At 43.3% G+C, this 20,902-nt stretch overlaps 3 protein-coding genes across 14 annotated transcripts in view; 1 reads left to right on the top strand and 2 right to left on the bottom strand.

Annotated features, from left to right (window-relative positions):
* Window positions 1-1,364, bottom strand: part of EEF1AKMT4 (EEF1A lysine methyltransferase 4) — a 65,177-nt gene extending 63,813 nt beyond the window's left edge. For both annotated transcript variants that reach the window (XR_008891205.1, XM_056565644.1), the window contains exon 1: window positions 1,062-1,364. Coding sequence is in view for 1 of the 2 variants with exons in the window: in XM_056565644.1 (XP_056421619.1) it covers window positions 1,062-1,218 (157 nt within the window). In the remaining variant the exon portion in view is untranslated. The remainder of the gene's footprint in view (window positions 1-1,061) is intronic.
* On the top strand, window positions 1,310-19,347 carry ALG3 (ALG3 alpha-1,3- mannosyltransferase). Its single transcript, XM_056565642.1, has 9 exons — window positions 1,310-1,607; window positions 1,702-1,801; window positions 4,376-4,523; window positions 6,310-6,470; window positions 7,752-7,872; window positions 16,513-16,718; window positions 16,800-16,876; window positions 18,930-19,074; window positions 19,159-19,347. The coding sequence occupies exons 1-9, from the start codon at window positions 1,421-1,423 to the stop codon at window positions 19,343-19,345; spliced, it is 1,332 nt and encodes a 443-aa protein (XP_056421617.1). The 5' UTR covers window positions 1,310-1,420; the 3' UTR covers window positions 19,346-19,347.
* VWA5B2 (von Willebrand factor A domain containing 5B2) overlaps window positions 19,321-20,902 on the bottom strand; it is a 170,270-nt gene continuing 168,688 nt past the window's right edge. For 10 of the 11 annotated variants that reach the window (XM_056565623.1, XM_056565618.1, XM_056565620.1 and 7 more), the window contains one exon: window positions 19,321-20,267. In XM_056565623.1, the coding sequence (XP_056421598.1) occupies window positions 19,662-20,267 (606 nt within the window). In that variant the 3' untranslated portion in view covers window positions 19,321-19,661. The remainder of the gene's footprint in view (window positions 20,268-20,902) is intronic. The other variant, XR_008891204.1, reaches the window with a different exon arrangement.

Here is a 20,902-nt window from a genome sequence, read left to right as displayed (position 1 = left end):
GGTATAGTACAATAATGTCATGGGTGCCCCAATGTATGGTATAGTACAATAATGTCATGGGTGCCCCCCAATGTATGGTATAGTACAATAATGTCATGGGTGCCCCCCAATGTATGGTATAGTACAATAATGTCATGGGTGCCCCCCAATGTATGGTATATAGTACAATAATGTCATGGGTGCCCCAATGTATGGTATAGTACAATAATGTCATGGGTGCCCCAATGTATGGTATAGTACAATAATGTCATGGGTGCCCCCAATGTATGGTATATAGTACAATAATGTCATGGGTGCCCCCCAATGTATGGTATAGTACAATAATGTCATGGGTGCCCCAATGTATGGTATAGTACAATAATGTCATGGGTGCCCCCAATGTATGGTATATAGTACAATAATGTCATGGGTGCCCCAATGTATGGTATAGTACATTAATAATGTCATGGGTGCCCCAATGTATGGTATAGTACAATAATGTCATGGGTGCCCCAATGTATGGTATAGTACATTAATAATGTCATGGGTGCCCCAATGTATGGTATAGTACAATAATGTCATGGGTGCCCCCAATGTATGGTATAGTACAATAATGCCATGGGTGCCCCCAATGTATGGTATAGTACAATAATGTCATGGGTGCCCCAATGTATGGTATAGTACAATAATGTCATGGGTGCCCCCAATGTATGGTATAGTACAATAATGTCATGGGTGCCCCCAATGTATGGTATAGTACAATAATAATGTCATGGGTGCCCCCCAATGTATGGTATAGTACAATAATGTCATGGGTGCCCCCCAATGTATGGTATATAGTACAATAATGTCATGGGTGCCCCCAATGTATGGTATAGTACAATAATGTCATGGGTGCCCCCAATGTATGGTATAGTACAATAATGTCATGGGTGCCCCCAATGTATGGTATAGTACATTAATAATGTCATGGGTGCCCCAATGTATGGTATAGTACATTAATAATGTCATGGGTGCCCCCCAATGTATGGTATGATATTCACAAGCCCAGAGCGATAATGTTAGTACACGAGCTTGGATACCGAGCACGAGTCCTCCGGTTTCCGGTCGCAGCTCTCTTGCCACCAGGTGTGCAAAGTCACGGTAATCCCCGAACCACTCATGGCCGCCGATCTGAAGCTGCTCTTGCTCCCGGTACCGGTTGTCCCAGTACTCCAACTCCTTATACCGGGCCGACATGTGCAACTTTTGTCAGCAACTCCACGCCGAGTGATGTCGTCACAGGGGGCGGGGCTGTGATTATCCTATCAGCGGAGCCGCTCCCCGCCCCCTACTACCTCCACGTGTTCTCGGCGCACGTCACTGTCCCGTAGATGTAGTGGCTGTAACCCTCCTGCTTCCTGTTTCCGGGCGGCCCGGTGCGGCGGTCTCACTTCAGCTAATGGCTCTGTCCGCCAGGAGGAGAGGGGCTCCGGCCGGGGGGCGCTCCACCCTCATGGATAGTGTGCGCCGGGGATGGGAGAACATGCTGCAGATCCTGACTGACCCCCGGTACACGGCGCTGCTGGGAGTGTGCCTGTGCCTAGCCGAGTTGGTGTTCTCACACTGGGTCATCCAGAGAGTACCATGTGAGTGCCACTCGGGGGGGGGGGGGGGGGGTACGTGTGCTGGGCGAGCCCATTGTGATCCGTGCAGTCACCTCTGCCTGTCCTCTCTCCGCAGACACCGAGATAGATTGGAAAGCCTACATGGATGAGGTGGAGGGGGTGCTGAACGGGACCTACGACTACACCCAGCTGCGGGGGGACACCGGACCCCTGGTGTGAGTACTCTCTCCTGGACAATACTAATGTAAATAGTGACTTGTATGGTGGTCTGTGAAAGAACATCGGCCCCTCCATAACACAGGCTGGGGTAGTAGGCAGTAGTATAAGCAGCATATCTCCAGAAGGAGCATACATACTAGGGGTGTGAATCGCCAAGAATTTGGCGATTCGATTAGAATCGCGATACCAGTGTGGCGATTTGATATATCTCGATATATCGCGATACCGTCTAGGTGACGATACATCGCGATATATCGCCCACCTGGGAGCATTCATAGATCCCAATAGACGCCGCTGTCAGCTTTGACAGCGGCGATCTAGTACTCCGGTGCACACTTTTCTCATGTTATCCCGTCCGGGCTGCAAAATAAAAGAAAACGCACTTTCTCTTACCTGCCAACGAGCCCCCGGAGCTCCGGTACATGTGTTCGGTCCCCGGGCTGTATTCTTCTTACTTCCTGTTAGTCCGGCACGTCACATGGAGCTTCAGCCTATCACCAGCGGAGGCGGGACATCGCTGCGGCCAGTGATAGGCTGAAGCTCCATGTGACATGCCGGACTAACAGGAAGTAAGAAGAATACAGCCCGGGGACCGAACACCTGTACCGGAGCTCCGCGGGCTCGTTGGCAGGTAAGATAAAGTGCGTTTTATTAAAAATTCCACATCCCTAAAAGAATCGATTAAAAAATATTTTGAATCGATTCTGTATCGGCAAATGAAAAATCGCGATTATCGCGAGAATCGATTTTTTTCTTACATCCCTAATACATACCATGGGACCTTCAGGAGCACATCCTGACAAGATGTCTACTATCTATAACCAGGTTATGCTTCCATAAAACTGTACCACCTCAAGGTACTGTTACCGGTCTGTCTTTGGTTTTCATTGGTTTGAACCAGTGGTCTCCGTATTGTGGAACCTCCAGATGCTGCAAAATTACAACTCCCTTTGGCTGGCAGTGCTGGTTGGGAGTTGTAGTTTTGGATGTCCTTAAATGGGTATTTCTTGATATTATGTGATGGCATATTGGTGGGGAAATGCTATGTCATACTATTACATCATAGTAGGGAACATGTGAACACTCCATGATGTGATTACCGTTCATACTGTGCTACTGTAGTACATTAGAGGTATCTGGCGGCATTCATCATAAAAGGTATCCAGACGTGTACTGCAGCAGGTGCTATTCATTTCAGTGGCCAAAACTCGCTCAACTAGTGACTGTTCAGGCCACTTCCCACTAGTATACAATGGCCCCTCAAGTTACAATATTAATTGGTTCCAGGACAACCATCATATGTTGAAACCATTGTATGTTGAGACCAGAACTCTATGGAAACCTGGTAATCGGTTCTAAAGCCACCAAAATGTCATCCAAAAACAGGAAAAAGTGAGAATTAAAGAAAAATAAGTAGATGACTAATACAGATAAAGCAAATCCTTACATATAAAAGTAATAAAGATCTGCTGGAAGCTGTAATCACTGTCTATGTCAGTGTTTCCCAAGCAGGGAGCCTCCAGCTGTTGCAAAACTACAACTCCCAGCATGCCCGGACAGCCTTTGGCTGTCCGGGCATGCTGGGAGTTGTAGTTTTGCAACAGTTGGGGGCACCCTGCTTGGGAAAAACTGGTCTGTGTAGAGGACAGGAGCTTCTTCGGTGTCCTGTACAGTACATGCAATGTCCTTTAAAAAAAACAAATAAATAAAAAAAAAAACATGGAGTCGCCCTCTCCTGATGTCCAAAGGAGCAGCTAACCCTGGTACAGGTAAAGTGTACAGAACATGTAATACATCCCTGTACTGTAGGGGGCACTACCAGACATCAGTCGGTGCATGCACTTCAGTAATACAGGTAAAGAGTACAGAACATGTAATACCTCCCTGTACTGTAGGGGGCATTACCAGACACCAGTCGGTGCATGCACTTCAGTAATACAGGTGTTTTACCAGTAAATTGCCCATTCTGATTGGTCAGTTCTTCCGGCCATTGACACGTTTTGAAGATCTGGACTGTCTGTACATTGTATGTTGAGTCTGATTTCAAGTTACAGTGGTCCAGAAAAGACCATTGTATGTTGAAACTTTTGTATGTTGAGGCCATTGTAAGTTGAGGGATCCCTGTACACTCGTTTGACACTATAATGTGGTCTGCTGTGCTTTTGTGTCCTGTCAGATTAGTGTATACTAGCATAGCTCCCCATATAGTCAGTAAAATAAATAGGGTCAGCTACAGTATACGTCAGCATACCTTTTGTGCCGGGATCCCAACAGATACCTCTAACAGTATGAATGGAGTCAAAGTGGTTAATCGGAGGGGCTACCTCTATCACTACATCCCCCACAATATGATGAAGGGGTGCTGATAGGTTGCTATGGCAATCCAGGGTATGAGGACCCCCAGACATCCTATTAGTCACTGCCAAATGATTTAGCAACTTGTGCCTCCAGAAGAGTGTCCTATATAAAGAAGGGAAAATCGAAGCAGAAGATACAAGACACAACCACCCTTACTACTGTATTTTGTATATCATGAATGTTTCTGACTTTTCGGTGCTTTTTTAAAACAGGTATCCCGCAGGCTTTGTATACATTTTTAGTGCATTCTACTTCCTAACGGAGCATGGGACAAACATCAGGCTGGCTCAGTATATCTTTGCCGTCCTCTATCTTCTGACACTGTTCCTTGTGTTCCGCATCTACATTGTCACAAGAAAGGTAAGTAACCAACACATAAAGTGCATGCTGTGTATGTAGACAGTGGGTACATTCACCAAAACATTTGTAGATTAAGAGTGGAGCAGTTGCCCATAGCAACCAATCAGATGGTTTCTTTTATTTTTCAGAGGCATCTTTAAGGGTAGGCTCACACTGGGTGAATATGCAGCATATTTGAGCATATTCCCTGCTACAGCCCTGTGTGTGCAATAATGTCCGGGAGCTGGCCGCGTGTCACTGTTATGCCATTGTGTGCGGAAGGCCTCCAAACCTTGTTGCAGACACAGGGCTGTAGCGGGGAAAGCCCTGTGTCTGCTCCTAACACATGACAGATTTCTCACAGCGTCAAATACGCTACGTATCCGCTCAGTGTGACCCTACCCTAACGGGAATCTGTCATCAGTATCTCCTGCACTTACCTGTTGTTACAGGGTTATAGTATAGGTGACACAGATGAAAACCATACATACCGCTCTTCTGTTATCCCCTTCTAGATATGGTAATGAGGAGCATGGAGGCATTTCCAAGCCCGCATTCACAGTGACGCCCCCCATGTGCTGAGCCTGCTATGCGGAATGGCGCTACATCCTGCAGCATAACTGCTCTCGTCCACATGCACAATAGCCACGTCCACAACCGTTGTGCTACAGAGTAGAGCTCCATCAGGGGCGTAGCTTGAAACCACATGGTCCAATGCAAAACATTGCACTGGGCACTCATACCCTCCGATGACCCCCCCTTCCCCTGACCTTGGCTGCGCAAAGATACCAGTGATTACAGCCATGATGGGAAACAGTCAGGAGAATACATAATGATATAAGAGACTCACTCAGTCTTCTCTGTAATCTTTTCTTCTTTACTGCTGTGACTTCCATCTACAGAATCTGAAGCCCAGACATCATTGACTCCTCACTTTGTCAGCTGATCCTTATCCTATATGTGAGGACAATAATTACTACAAGCCACATACTGTACCATCTGAATAAGGGGCCCCAGGACAAAATTTGGCATCCACACCATGGGCCCCCGCATGTTCCTATCCATCCAAACCAGCCCCCCAATCAGCAGATTCCCTATTCCTCCACATAATGTTCCCCCTCCTCAGCATGCCCGCCATCCTCCCATGCTGTGTCCCTTATGCCTCCATACCAGTGTTTCCCAGCTAAGGTGCCTCCAGTTTCTGCCAAACTACAACTTCGCAGCATTCCAAGACCGCCAAAGGCAGTCTAGGCATGCTGGGAGGTGTAGTTTTGCAACATCTGGAGGCACCCTGGTTGGGAAACACTGCTACTTAGTTATCCCCTCCTCAGCATGTCCCCCAATCCCTCTACATCGTGCTCTCCTATCCTCAGCATGTTCCTCATCCTTCCACAGTGTCTCCCACCCCTCCATACCTGTGTTTCTCAACCAGGGTGCCCTCAGCTGCTGCAAAACTATAACTCCCAGCATGCCAAAGACTGTCTGAGCATGCTGGGAGTTATAGTTTTGCAACATCTGAAAGCACCCTTGTTGGGAAACGCTGCTCCAAACATGGCCCCTTAACCCACCCCTCTAGTAAAGTGTGCAATAAAAAAACATAAATAAAAGTAAAGTTGTAAGGGTCCCATTCTATCCTGGCAGCTAGCTAGGTAGGTAGGTAGGAAGCTAGGTTGTTAGCTAAGTATATTGGTAGCCAGGTTGGAAGGTAGCTAGGTATATTGCTAGCCAGGTAGTTAGTCAGGTATGCAGTGCATAGCCTTCTTAGCTTGTGAAAGTAACCTTGCTGTGTGGTGTCTTCAATCCTTAGGTCCCACCCTATGTGTTTTTCTTCATGTGCTGTGCTTCTTATCGCGTGCACTCCATCTTCCTCCTTCGCCTCTTTAATGACCCAGTGGCTATGGTCATCTTATTCTTTGCCATAAACCTGATATTACAGGACCGCTGGAGCTGGGGCTGCTTTTTCTACAGGTAATTACTGAAAAAAATAAAATTTGCCCTTGTACCAAAATGTGAACTTTGCTGCATATATACTGCAGTAGACCTTTTTCTTAACTGATGAGTTTTTCTGTATTTTAGTTAACATGAAACTTATATTTCAAAAATATCTTAGCATCTCATAAACATGTCAGAAGTTTAGATTTTTGTGGAAATCCCTGTGGAGAGACCCCGCCCCACTGAGGACTGTTTCTTTCTTTCCTCACTCTATTCTATAAAAAAAAAAATCTTAATTCTTCCAGTACTTATCAGCAGCTGTATGCTTTAGAGGAAGTTGTGTAGTTCTTTCCAGTCTGACCACGGTGCTCTCTACTGACACCTCTGTCCATATCAGGAACTTTCCTGAGTACAAGCAAATCCCCATAGCAAACCTCTCCTGCTCAGAACAGTTCCTGTCATGGACAGAGGTGTCAGCAGAGAGCACTTTGGTCAGACTGAAAACTATACAACTTCCTGTGGAGCATACAGCAGCTAAGTACTGGATGGATTCAAGGAGATCTGCAGCCCTAGACCAGTGTTTCTCAAGACCCCCCAACAGGTCATGTTTTCAGGATTTCCTTAGTCTTTCACAGGTGATATAACTGTGTTGATGCCTGATTCACTGACCACAATTATATCACCTGTGAAAGACTGAGGAAATACTGGAAACATGACCTGTTGGGGGGAATTGAGGACAGCGCTTGAGAAACACTTCGCTAGACCCTTATCGTGCAGCCAACATGCCCCCTCCATGTATCTCTTTGGGAAAGGAGGAGGTGCAGTGTTCGTGCATCCCCACCTCTCCCATAGAGCTGTATGTTGGGGGGGGGGGTCATATACCTCAGTGAGGTTGACAACATGCGCGTTAGTTGCGCAGAGCCACGGCAAGTCCGGGTCCCTGTACGGGAGATCGCGTAATTTAACAATTTGTTTAACTTTTTGGCACCAGTTGATTTAATAAAAAAAAATTTCCATCATAGTACGGTATTCTGTTGTCACTGCACCTGAATCCTTTTAAGCCATTTCCTTTTTATTTTAAATTTTTTCGTTTTATTGCAGTTTTTTCCTGGAATTTCAATGCCTACAAGCTGGAGTGGAATCTTAGAAACAAATTTCTGCTCTTTTCCCATTTTGTTGGTTTCTTTCATAGCTTTAGCAAACGCAAATGAGTATTAGATGACTATTTATTTGCCAAAGTAATCTTTGATGGAAGTACCTTGATGGAGGTACCTTTTTTGATTAAATGTATCTTGTTTTTCCACTTTGTTTCTGCAGTTTGGCTGTATCTGTCAAAATGAACATTTTGCTACTAGCTCCAGGACTTCTGTATCTCCTTCTGTGTCGGTTTGGACTGCTACGCACTATACCAAAACTCTGTATCTGTGCCCTGCTTCAGGTGAGCACCTTGTGAACTTTGTATATGCAGATTACAGGTTGATTTAGGGTCTATTCACACGTACAGTATTCTGCGCAGGATTTTCTGCTGCAGATTTAAATGTAAACTGAATGACTGAACGCTTGAAATCCTGCGCATCAAATCTGCGCAGAATACTGTACGTGTGAATAGACCCTTAATCTTTTAAAAGGCTTATCCCAATATTAACCCTTGCTCCTTGGTACTTAACCCCTTAAAGGGGTACTCCGGTGATTAAACATCTTATCCCCTATCCAAAGGATAGGGGATAAGATGCCTGATCACAGGAGTCCCGCCGCTGGGGACCCCTGTGATCTTGCACACGGCACCCCGTTTGTAATCAGTCCCCGGAGCGTGTTCGCTCCGGGTCTGATTAGCGGCGACCACAGGGCCTCCGCCCCTCAATGCAAGCCTATGGGAGGGGGCGTGATAGCTGTCACGCCCCCTCCCATAGACTTGCATTGAGGGGTGGAGCGTGAGGTCACACGGGGGCGGAGGCGTGACGTCACACGCCGCCGGCCCCGTGAACGACAGTAATCGGACCAGGAGCGAACACGCACCGGGGACTGATTACAAACGGGGTGCCGTGTGCAAAATCACGGGGGTACCCAGCGGCGGGACTCCTGTGATAAGGCATCTTATCCCCTATCCTTTGGATAGGGGATAAGATGTTTAAGCACCAGAGTACCTCTTTAAGGACCCGGGGTTTTTCCGTTTTTGCATTTTCATTTTTTCCTCCTTACCTTTAAAAAAAATAAAAAAAATAAATCATAATTTTCAATTTTGCACCTAAAAATCCATATGCTGGCTTATTTTTTGCGCCACCAATTCTACTTTGTAATGACATCAGTCATTTTACCCAAAAATCTACAGCGAAACGGGGAAAAAATCATTGTGAGACAAAATTGAAAAAAAAAACACCATTTTGTAAATTTTGGGGCCTTCCGTTTCTACACAGTACATTTTTCGGTAAAAATAACACCTTATCTTTATTCTGTAGGTCCATACGGTTAAAATGATAACCTACTTATATAGGATGGATTGTTGTACTTCTGGAAAAAATCATAACATGCAGGAAAATTTATACGTTTAAAATTGTCATCTTCTGACCTACCTTTAATTTTTACGTGTATGGGGGCGGTATGAGGGCTCGTTTTTTGCACTGTGATCTGAAGTTTTTTGCGGTGCCATTTTTGTATTGATCGGACTTATTGATTGCTTTTTATTTATTTTTACATGATTGTCCGTGCGGTTTATTTTTATAATTTGGACATTTACGCACGCGGCGATACCACATATGTTTTTATTTTTATTTACAGTTTTTTTTAAATGGGAAAAGGGGGGTGATTCAAACTTTTATTAGGGAAGGGGTTAAATGATCTTTATTCACTTTTTTTTGCAATGTTTTTTTGCTCCCATAGGGGACTATAACACCGCACACACTGATCTTTTACATTGTTCAATGCTTTCTCATAGGAAACCATTGATCAATGATTCTGCCGCTTGACTGCTCATACCTGGATCTCGGGCACTGAGCAGTCATTCGGCCATCAGACACCAGGAGGCAAGGTAGGAGACCCTGCAGCTGTTCGGGATGCCGCGATTACACCGCTTCGATCCCGAACAGCTCTGTAAGCTAACCGCCATGGTTTTACTTTCACTTTAGACGTGGCGTTCAACTTTGAACGCAGCGTCTAAAGCGTTGAGTGAGCGGCACTGCGATCAGTGTCGCGCGCTATTAGCCACGGGTCCCGGCCGTTGTTAGAGGCCGGGCCCGACCCGCTATAGTTAAGGACCCATTACGTAATGTTACGTCATGGGTCCTTAACAGGTTAAGGACCAAGGGCGTACCTGTACGCCCAGGGGAATTTCTGTCCTCGCCGGGCAGGGACCGGACCGGTATGCCTGCTGGGGGAAGATGGTGGCGGGTGCCGGAGCGGCGAAGGACTGGCGATCGCGTTGGGACCGGTGTCAGGCAGCGGTGGGACCAGCGGCAGTAACGAGGCTGAGGAAGCAGTGAATCTTCACTGCTGCCTTCTAGGATTTGCCAAACTACAACTCCCAGCATTCCCAGACAGTCAAAGGCATGCTGGGAGTTGAGGTTTTGCAACATCTGGAGGGCTACAGTTTGGACACCACTACACAGTGGTCTCCAAATTGTTCTCCTCCAGTTGTTTCATAACTACAACTCCCAACATGTCCTTCGGCTGTCTGGGCATGCTGGGAGCTGTAGTTTTGAAACAACTGGAGGCACACTGGTTGGGAATGACTGAGTTAACCCCTTAAGGACTCAGCCCATTTTGGCCTTAAGGACTCAGACAATTTAATTTTTACGTTTTCATTTTTTCCTCCTCGCCTTCTAAAAATCATAACTCTTTTTTATATTTTCATCCACAGACTAGTATGAGGGCTTGTTTTTTGCGCGACCAGTTGTCCTTTGTAATGACATCACTCATTATATCATAAAATGTATGGCGCAACCAAAAAACACTATTATTGTGGGGAAATTAAAACGAAAAACGCAATTTTGCTAATTTTGGAAGGTTTGTTTTCACGCCGTACAATTTATGGTAAAAATGACGTGTGTTCTTTATTCTGAGGGTCAATACGATTAAAATGATACCCATTATTATATACTTTTATATTATTGTTGTGCTTAAAAAAAATCACAAACTTTTTAACCAAATTAGTACGTTTATAATCCCTTTATTTTGATGACCTCTAACTTTTTTTTATTTTTCTGTATAAGTGGCGGTATGGGGGCTCATTTTTTGCGCCATGATCTGTACTTTTTTTTGATACCACATTTGCATATAAAAAACTTTTAATACATTTTTTATAATTTTTTTTTAAATAAAATGTATTAAAAAAGTAGGAATTTTGGACTTTTTTTTTTTTTTTTTCGTTCACGCCGTTCACCGTACGGGATCATTAACATTTTATTTTAATAGTTCGGACATTTACGCACGCAGCGATACCAAATATGTCTATAAAAAATGTTTTTTTACGCTTTTTGGGGGTAAAATAGGAAAAAACGGACGTTTTACTACTTTATTGGGGGAGGGGATTTTTCACTTTTTTTTTACTTTTACATTTTTTTTTACACTTGAATAGTCCCCATAGGGGACTATTCATAGCAATACCATGATTGCTAATACTGATCTGTTCTATGTATAGGACACAGAACAGATCAGTATTATCGGTCATCTCCTGCTCTGGTCTGCTCGATCTCAGACCAGAGCAGGAGATGCCGGGAGCCGCACGGAGGAAGGAGAGGGGACCTCCGTGCGGCGTTATGAATGATCGGATCCCCGCAGCAGCGCTGCGGGCGATCCGATCGTTCATTTAAATCGCGAACTGCCGCAGATGCCGGGATCTGTATTGATCCCGGCACCTGAGGGGTTAATGGCGGACGCCCGCGAGATCGCGGGCGTCGGCCATTGCCGGCGGGTCCCTGGCTGCGATCAGCAGCCGGGATCAGCCGCGCATGACACGGGCATCGCTCCGATGCCCGCGGTTATGCTTAGGACGTAAATGTACGTCCTGGTGCGTTAAGTACCACCTCACCAGGACGTACATTTACGTCCTGCGTCCTTAAGGGGTTAAGTTACAAACTCAGTGTTTTGCAACCAGTGTGCCTCCAGCTGTTGCATAACTACAACCCCTAGCATGCACGGGCAGTCAAAGGGCATGCTGGGAGTTTTAGTAGTATGCCTCCAGCTGTTGCATAACTACAACCGCCAGCATGCACAAAGGGCATGCTAATAGTTATAGTTTTGCTACAGCTGGAGGTTTGCCCCAAAAAGTCCCCCAAAATTTGTAACCCCATTTTTTTCTGAGTATGGAAATACCCCATATGTGAATGTAAATGCTCTGCGGGGGAACTACAATGCTCAGAAGAGAAGGAGCGCCATTGGGCTTTTGGAGAGAGAATGTGTCTGGAATTGAAGGCAATGTGCGTTTACAAAGCCCCCATGGTACCAGAACAATGCCCCCCCCCCCCCACATGTGACCCCATTTTGGAAACTACACCCGTCACGTAATGTAATAAGGGGTGCAGTGAGCATTTACATCCCACAGGTATCTGAGAGATTTTTGGAACAATGGTCCGTGAAAATGAAAAATGTAATTTTTCATTTGCACAGCCCACTGTTCCAAAGATCTGTCAAACGCCAGTGGGGTGTAAATGCTCACTGCACCCCTTATTACATTACGTGAGGGGTGTAGTTTCCAAAATGGGGTCACATGTGGGGGGGTCCACTGTTCTGGCACCATGGGGGCTTTGTAAACGCACATGGCCCCTGACTTCCATTCCAAACAAATGCTCTCTCTCTCGGGTCAGGGTTGCTGTTCTGGCACCATAGGGGCTTCCTAAATGCGACATGCCCCCCAAAAACCATTTCAGCAACACTTACTTTCCAAAATCCCATTGTCGCTCCTTCCCTTCTGAGCCCTCTAGTGCACACACAGAGCACTTTACGTTCACATATGAGGTATTTCCTTACTCGAGAGAAATTCGGTTACACATTTGAGGGCCTTTTCTCCTTTTACCCCTTGTAAAAATTCAAAAACTGGGTCTAAAAGAACATGTTAATGTAAAAAAATTGAGATTTTGAATTTTCTCCTTCACTTTGCTGCTATTCCTGTGAAACACCTCAAGGGTTAACACACTTACTGAATGTCATTTTGAGTACTTTGAGGGGTGCAGTTTCTATAATGGGGTCATTTTATGGACTATTTCTAATAGGAAGGCCCTTCAAATTTACTTGAACTGAACTGGTCCCTGAAAATTTCCGATTTTGAAAACTTTGCGAAAAATTTGAAAATTGCTACTGAGCTTTGAAGTCCTCTGATGTCTTCCAAAAGTAAAAATGTCAACTTCATGATACAAATATAAAGTAGACATATTATATATGTGAATCAATATATAATTTATTTGGAATATTCATTTTCCTTACAAGCAGAAAGCTTCAAAGTGAGAAAAATGCTACATTTTCAAATTTTTCATGACCTTTTGGAATTTTTCACTAAGAAATGATGCAACTATCAACGAAAATTTACCACTATGTTAAAGTAGAATATGTCATGAAAAAAAAACATCTCTGAATCAAATTCATAAGTAAAAGCATCCCAGAGTTATTAATACTTAAAGTGACAGTGGTCAGATGTGCAAAAAATGCTCTGGTCTTCAGGGTTAAAATGGGGTTGGTCCTTAAGGGGTTAACCCTTTTGACCGATCCACAAAATAGTGAACAGTTGTATGATTGCTAGGTATGACTTCTGGGACCCCTGCATTCTCATGAGCAGGGGTCCATAGTTTCCTGTTCGAATGGAGCAGCTATTCATATGTGTACACTGCTGCTCACCTTAACGTCCAAGGACGTAAATGTAATGTAAGTCCTGGTGCGGCGGTACTTCGCGCACCGGGACGTACATTTACGTCCTGTACATGACCGTGAGCATCGGAGCATCTGATAGCAGCCAGGGACCCGTCTGTAATGGCCGACATCCGCGATCGCGCATATGTCTGCCATTAACACATCAGATGCCGTGATCAATGAATCTGCGGCAGCGTGGCTACATTTTATGCTGATCTGTTCGCCCGTGAGGATCAGATCAGCTAACATGGCGGAAGAAGGTCCCCTCACCTGCCTCTGCCGCCTTCCTGACTTTTGCTCTGGTCTGAGATCGAACAGACCAGAGCAGAAGATAGCCGATAACACTGATCATTGCTATGCCCTATGCATAGCACTGAACAGTATTAGCAATCAACTGATTGCTATAAATATTCCCCTATGGGGACATAAAGTGTAAAAAGAAAGCGAAAATATTTGAAAAATCCCCTCCCCCAATAAGTCCCTTTTTCCCATTTTACCCCCAAAAAGTGTAAAATTAAAACACCTTTGGTATCGCCACTTGTGTAAATGTCCAAACTATTAAAATATAATGTTAATGATCCGATACGGTGAATATAAAAAAAAGTCAAAATGCTGCTTTTTTGTCACATTTTATAAAAAAAAAAAAAATGATTTTTATATACACAAACTTGGTATTAATAAAAAGTACAGATCATGGCGCAAAAAAATAAGCCCTCATACCGCTGCTCATACAGAAAAATGAAAGTTATAGGTCGTCAATAGAGGGTTTTTAAACATATTTGGTTAAAAAGTTTGCTTTTTTTGCGCAACAGTAATAGAAAAGTATGTAATCATGGATATCATTTTAATTGTATTGACCCACAAAATAAAGAAAACATGTCATTTTTACTGTAAAGTGTACAGTGTGAAAATGAAACCTTTCAATATTTGCTAAAGTGCAGTTTTCTTTAACAATTCTTTAACAATTTTTTGGTTGCGCCATACATTTTATGGTAAAATGAGTGATGTCATTACAAAGGATAACTGGTCATGCAAAAAACAAGCCCTAATACTAGTCTATGGATGAAAATAGAAGAGTTAGGATTTTTGTAGGAGGAAAAAACAAAAATGCTAAAATTGGCATGGGTCCTTAAGGTCAAAATAGGCTTTGTCCTTAAAGGGGTACTCCGGTCCTGAGACATCTTATCCCCTATCCAAAGGATAGGGGATAAGATGTCTCACCGCGGGGGTCCCGCAATCTTGTATTTGCCACCAACCTGTTTGAGCTGCACGCCGTGGTGTCAGCTCACAAACAGCCGGGTGGCGACCACGGGGCCAGAGTATTGTGACGTCATATCGCAAATACAAGATTGAGGGGGGTCCCCAGCGGCTGGACCCCCGCCGTGAGACATCTTATCCCCTATAAAAAAAAAAGTTAAATCAACTGGTGACAGAAAGGTAAACAGATTTATGAATGACTTCTATTTAAAAATCCTAACCATTCCAGTACTTATCAGCTGCTGTATGCTCCACAGGAATTTTTTTTTCTTATTGAATTTCCTTTCTCTCTGACCACAGCGCTCATGTCAGGAACTGTCCAGAGTGATAAGTACTGGAAGGATTAAGCGTTTTCAATAGAAGTAATTTACAAATCTGTTTAACTTTCTGGCACCAGTTGATTTAAAAAAATGTTTTCCAGGGGAGTACCCCGATGTTTGTAGGACTTTCAGGGATAACAGAAAGCTGTGGAAGTGTAGCTGGTCTATCAGGGTCCATGACTATAATCCAGGTAAACATCTGTAACCAGAACCAGTAATTGGCTGGGTGGGTACTTCCTTTGTGTTGAGACAGACATCAGAAAAGGCTAAGCAGTGGGACTGGACACAAATGGAATGATTAGAGATTTGTTAAGGTCAGTACTTTGGGTTCAGTCAGGTCCCACCTATCTGAAAGCCATAGGCTTTCCAAGGTTCCCAAATTTTCGTACCTTATTCTATTTTCTATGAGAGTTTGCTACTCCTAATCTCTCCAAATGTGATACATGTCTCTAAAGAAAAAAAAATTCATTAAGATGTGGGAAGAGTGGTTGTGAAAGAGTTTCTTCAGCAAGTCTGGTACATCTGAACTTATACTTTGTGTTTCTAAGCTCCCACTGTGCACTACTCTGCAGTATCAGGTATTCAGCAGTTTAACAAAGAACACATTGTAATTAAAAGGAGTACAAGGGACTGTGTGCCAGTGCTACCAGCATCTTCTGATATGTGGAGGCAATTGGGTTTCAGGCCTCTTTAAGGAGAAAATACTGTTTAGCGGTGTACTTGCTGCTCTCTGGTAGTTGGTTTCAAATTCATTACATTTTGCTGCATTTGATCTGCTCTATACAGCCCTTTTCTGGCCATGATAGTTTTACTTTATTTGCAAAATGTATTAAAAAATAAAATATAGGAATAAAAGAATGTCTAAAGCAATATTATCCACTTTATGTATCATCTGGTAAGGTTTTAGTTATCCTATGTCTATGGCGTGCATTAGATCTAGAAATGCTCATTATATATATATATATATATATATCACACACACACACACATCAGACAGGTGTCTTCAGTCTGTCAAGGTTAATTTGGCTAGTCTTTTACATACAGCAAAACGTAATAGTGGAGTTTCTTTTATAGCATGAACATATATTGTTTTGCAGTATAATTTAAAAGGGTACCAAAAAGTTTAACAGATTTGTAAATTACTTTAAAAATGTTAATCTTTCCAGTACTTATCAGCTGCTGTATGCACTGGAGGAAGTTATGTAGTATTCCCAGTCAGATACAGTATAGTGCTTCCTGCTGCCACCTCTGTTCTTGTCTGGAACTTACCAGAGTATGAGAAAATCCCTACAGCAAACCTCTCCTGCCCTGGACAGTTCCTGACCCAGCAGAGAGCTCCATGTCTGACTGGAGAGACTACACAACTTCTCCTAGGGACATAGAGTAGGTAAGTACTGGAAGGCTTCAGCTTTTTGAATAGCAACAATCTGTATACATTTGTCACTAGTAGATTTGAATTTTCCGCTTCCGCTTTTTGTGCTTACACTAAAATTAGTTTACATAAGACTAAAAGCCATTTCAATAAAGATAATACAAGTAACACTGATCAGTCCATGTATAAATGTTACACTACTTTACAGGAAGCTGGAAAGTTTTAAGATTGTATTGAACCTCATCAATAAACGTTTTTTTTTTTTTCTTTCATTTTGCACCATGTGATACCACAGGTCCTCTTGGCCCTTCCATTTTTGTTGGAAAATCCTACTGCATACCTGCTGCGATCCTTTGATTTTGGTAGACAGTTCCTATTTCAGTGGACTGTAAATTGGCGTTTCCTCCCAGAGTACGTGTTTCAGCATCGGGCTTTCCACTTAGCATTACTTTCAGCTCACCTCACTGGACTACTGTTCTTTTGTTTCTACAGATGGCACAGGTACCTACTGTAAGAAGTGTGTTGGTGGTATTATAGTAAGAAATGACAGAGTTCAAGTCACTTTGTTTCTATTTAACACAGGTCTCAGCAAAGCATTCTTGCACTCTTAAAGGATCCAGCTCAGAGAAAACCCCAGTCACGCAGACTGTCAGCAAACAGTATCCTTACAGAAAATAAAGCAAATGTTTAATGGTTAAATAAATTCTCTCTAATTAGCATTGTAAAACAAAATCTAGACCATGGGCAAGGCACTAATGACTTGTTACAAGAGAATAGTTTTTGCAGCATCACCTTTCTACATAGGCAAAAACAACCAACATTTACAAGCACAAAAAGGGCAAGGCACTAAAAGACTTTCCTAGATTGGGCTTCCTTGTGCACTGGGCACACTCTGTAGGGCATGGGAGAATTATGTGGTCTAAATGCAGAATGTGACTCCTGCTCGGAAAGCAAAATGTCTAGTTCTGTACAGTTTTTAGGAAAATTAATTTGTAAAAGTGTTTGGCATTAAAAATGCCATGTCCTTATTGTCATCAAGGTACTTTGGTCAACACAGTGCCAGTCCAATCTATTAAATGGGGGCAGGACTTCCATAACTGGATGGATCATTGGGAGTACGATCCTAAAAAGCTGTGGATTATTGAGCCCTGTTCCTCAGAAAGTAGTAGTAAAGCACTTATGGTGAAGAAACTCATACAGTTATTGGTAAGTGCAACATAAGTTTCGAACGCAGCCTGGGTTCTTCGTCAGGCATGGACGGCAATAGAGATGAGCGAACTTACAGTAAATTCGATTCGTCACGAACTTCTCGGCTCGGCAGTTGCTGACTTTTCCTGCATAAATTAATTCAGCTTTCAGGTGCTCCCGTGGGCTGGAAAAGGTGGATACAGTCCTAGGAGACTCTTTCCTAGGGCTGTATCCACCTTTCCCAGCCCACCGGAGAACTAATTTATGCAGGAAAAGTCAGCAACCGCCGAGCCGAGAAGTTTGTGACTAATCGAATTTACTGTAAGTTCGCTCATCTCTACTTTTCACCTTTACTAGCAGTGAGCGCATCCGCCAATAATGGTAGTGTCTGATACCACAAGGAACAATTGTGTTTTCTATATTTTTTTGTCTTCTACCAATTAGAATCCTAAGTCGTAAAAGAAATGGTTGTTTATTAAAACTTCTAACTAAAGGGTTTAAGAAAATACTTTATGTAACCATGACCCGGATATGAATCCAAAATATGTTTTAAAAATACTGCACTTGCACCTGTAATGTATTCCACTGCCTGACGAAGAACCCGGGCTGCGTTTGAAACTTATGGTGAAGGAACTCAAATGTATTGGTAGGTGCAACATAAGTGCTTTACTACTTCTTTCTGAGAAATGGTGCTCAATAATCCACAGCTTTTTAGGATCATACTCCATATGATCTGTTCTGTAGTTTTGAAGAAGTTTTTTCCGTTGCTCTCAGAAGAATCGGGTTTATGTGGAACCTGCCGCCTCTTCACTACAAAGGTTCTCCGGCAACTGAGCGAGTCTACGTGCAAGCAAAGGTGTTGTGCTCTAAGCACACTACCATCTGGTAAGCTGGGTTGCATTTTTAGGGGATTCTTGCTTTCCAAACATTGCACTAGGAGCACCTGTTTTTCTTCATAACTGGAGGTTTGTTTCTCAGATTACTCAAGCAGGGCCACTCAGAAGTACCTAAAGGGGTATTGCAGTGCTTCCAAAACAGTGCTCAGACTTGGCCAGTGATTGGCTGAGCAGGCAGGTCCTGCTCTGATGTGTCTTCTCAGAGCAGCAGGGGGTGTAAAGGATTGTATTTTTTATTTTTTTTTAACAGTCCCTCAGCAACAAAGAAATGTTTACATTTTAAATCCTGGAGTACCCCTTTTAACCATGGTTTTCACTTGTCATATTAAAAATACATTTCCTGAGTACTTTAAATACTTTGCTTAGTGTACGTCTCATATCATGCTTTTTATTTAATAAGTTTATTATAATACGCATAAGTTACAGACACAATTTAATATTTATTTATAATCTTATATGTGAAAACTATATTACAATAGTAAGGATTCTTTTCGTAGCACTTCATTAGTTTGTAGAAAAACAGGATGATGAAGAATTAGATTTTGGCTTCAGATTAAGAATTCATATTTCAGTTAATCTCCAATCTAAAATTGTCAACTAAAACTTGCACAAACCTTGACTCTATCAGAGATTATCTTTGTCCTGTTCTCTAGTAACTTCTTGGGTGTTACATTCAGCCGTTCTCTACATTATCAGTTCTATGTCTGGTACTTTCACACGTTGCCGTACTTACTGTGGTGCACGGATACCGGTGTCCTGCCTGGACTAGCCAAGTATGAATTCAGCACAGTTCTGTAGTGAGTGGTGTTTTCTGTGAGTAGTGTTCCATATGATGTCTTTTCCCCCTTTTTTTTTAGAATTCTTATATTGGGCCTTATTGAGCTGTCATGGAACACCTTCCCCTCTACTGCTATGAGTTCGGGTGCCCTCCATTTGTGTCACGTGGCCATTCTACTTCACCTATGGTTTGGTGTTCCACCAGATGAGAAGTCTCCCAAAGACAATGTAGCAACCTTCAAAACTTCTCTTAAGAAGAAGGACTAATTCCTTTATGTTCATCCATAGGAGACTTACAAACTTCATATAAATAACTGGAGAGTCTGTAAGTTTAATACTGTGACTGACATGGATTTTTCTTTGAAATTGGAAGGGGAATGAGACGTTTTGTCTTTATATGCTAGTATTTTTTTTTAACTAATAAATGTGAAAAACCTATTTCATTTTCGCTCAAAGTGTCTTACTAATAAGGAAACAAACACTGTTAACTACAGTCTAGTATGATTCATCCTGTATGTCATTGGTATAAGGCAGTAGAAAGCTTTGGTCAGTGCCTCTATTTTTAAGATGCCTAGATGGTCCCTCAAACATCACCTGGCTTGTAGCACAGTATTTTTAAGTTGAGATTTTCATCCCAGTGACGAAGTAGTAAGAAAAGCTGCCGGGCAGCCCCTTTCAATGCAGGCAACTGTAGACCATCAGGAAGCATCTGTGCCGTTAGCCAACCCTCTGCCTTTGCTGCCAGTAGCTCCCATTCTATAAAGAAGCCAGCACAACGATGCTCAAGCCATGCTAGTGCTACAGCTGTGGCCCAAGAACATCCCTCAAGATCTGTATCCAGTTCATTGCCAGTCTCTGAAGGACATGGAGAGTTGTCACATGGATCAGTCTCCGACCCTCGTCCACTGTCTGCTTGATGACAGAGAGCTTCAGGGCAGGATGTGGCATAGATAGGCAGAGAAGAGGTATCTTTTGACTCTGGAACCTGTGGCTGAGATCCTCCTTTGCATGTCTGGGCTCCTCTGATAAAATCCCCATGTTCTAATGGGCAAGGCTCAGACACTGGACTGAGGCTTCCACGATGACAAGAGAATGGGGAAGCACGAAGTAAACGTTGAAGCGAGATCTGCACCACGCTGGAAAAGCAGCTGCTTAAGTTGAAGAAACCATCTGGGGTCTGCAAGCTAATCTAAAGACATAAATATCTGTGTAAATGACATGTAGAACGATTGTGATAAAGTTCAGATTCAAGTTTAACCCCTACAGGATGGTAATATAAGTCATGTCTGTCTGGTACTTGGCTCAATTACTTAATTTCACATTCTGCAACGTTTAGATTCCATGAAGTGAACTCAGGAGCTTCAGCCGTTTTGTTTTCTTTTTTTTTTAAATGCTTGCCTTAAATACCTGCTCTGAAGGGGTTGTTTCAGCCAGTACCAGTGTAGTAAAGTTTTCTGCGAGTAGATAGTAAACTTGGACTCACAGCTGCTCCCCCGCTGCTCTGATTGGCTGGGCCCTACACACCCTCTCGCCCTCAACTCAGCATAGTGTAGCTGTGCAGATGGAGCAGCCGGAGAGGGAGGAAGACAAGTGTAGCTAGTGGACTGTCTTCCTGCCTCCCTCTTTAAAACTATGATCCATCCTTGCAGCACCACTTGTCTCCCTCCATGCCTGCTCCATCTGCGCAGCTAAACTTGTCTCCCCCTTCTTCCACTTGTGCAGCTACTCTGGTCTCCCTCCCTCTCCACCTGCTCCATCTGGGCAGCTACACTTGTCTCCCCCTGCTATATATAATATTTGAAAGTAGCGCTTTAATGCTTGTCT

Source organism: Hyla sarda, chromosome 3 (assembly GCF_029499605.1).
Source record: "Hyla sarda isolate aHylSar1 chromosome 3, aHylSar1.hap1, whole genome shotgun sequence".
NCBI classification, from domain to species: domain Eukaryota; kingdom Metazoa; phylum Chordata; class Amphibia; order Anura; family Hylidae; genus Hyla; species Hyla sarda.
This window is presented reverse-complemented; position numbering and strand designations above follow the sequence as displayed.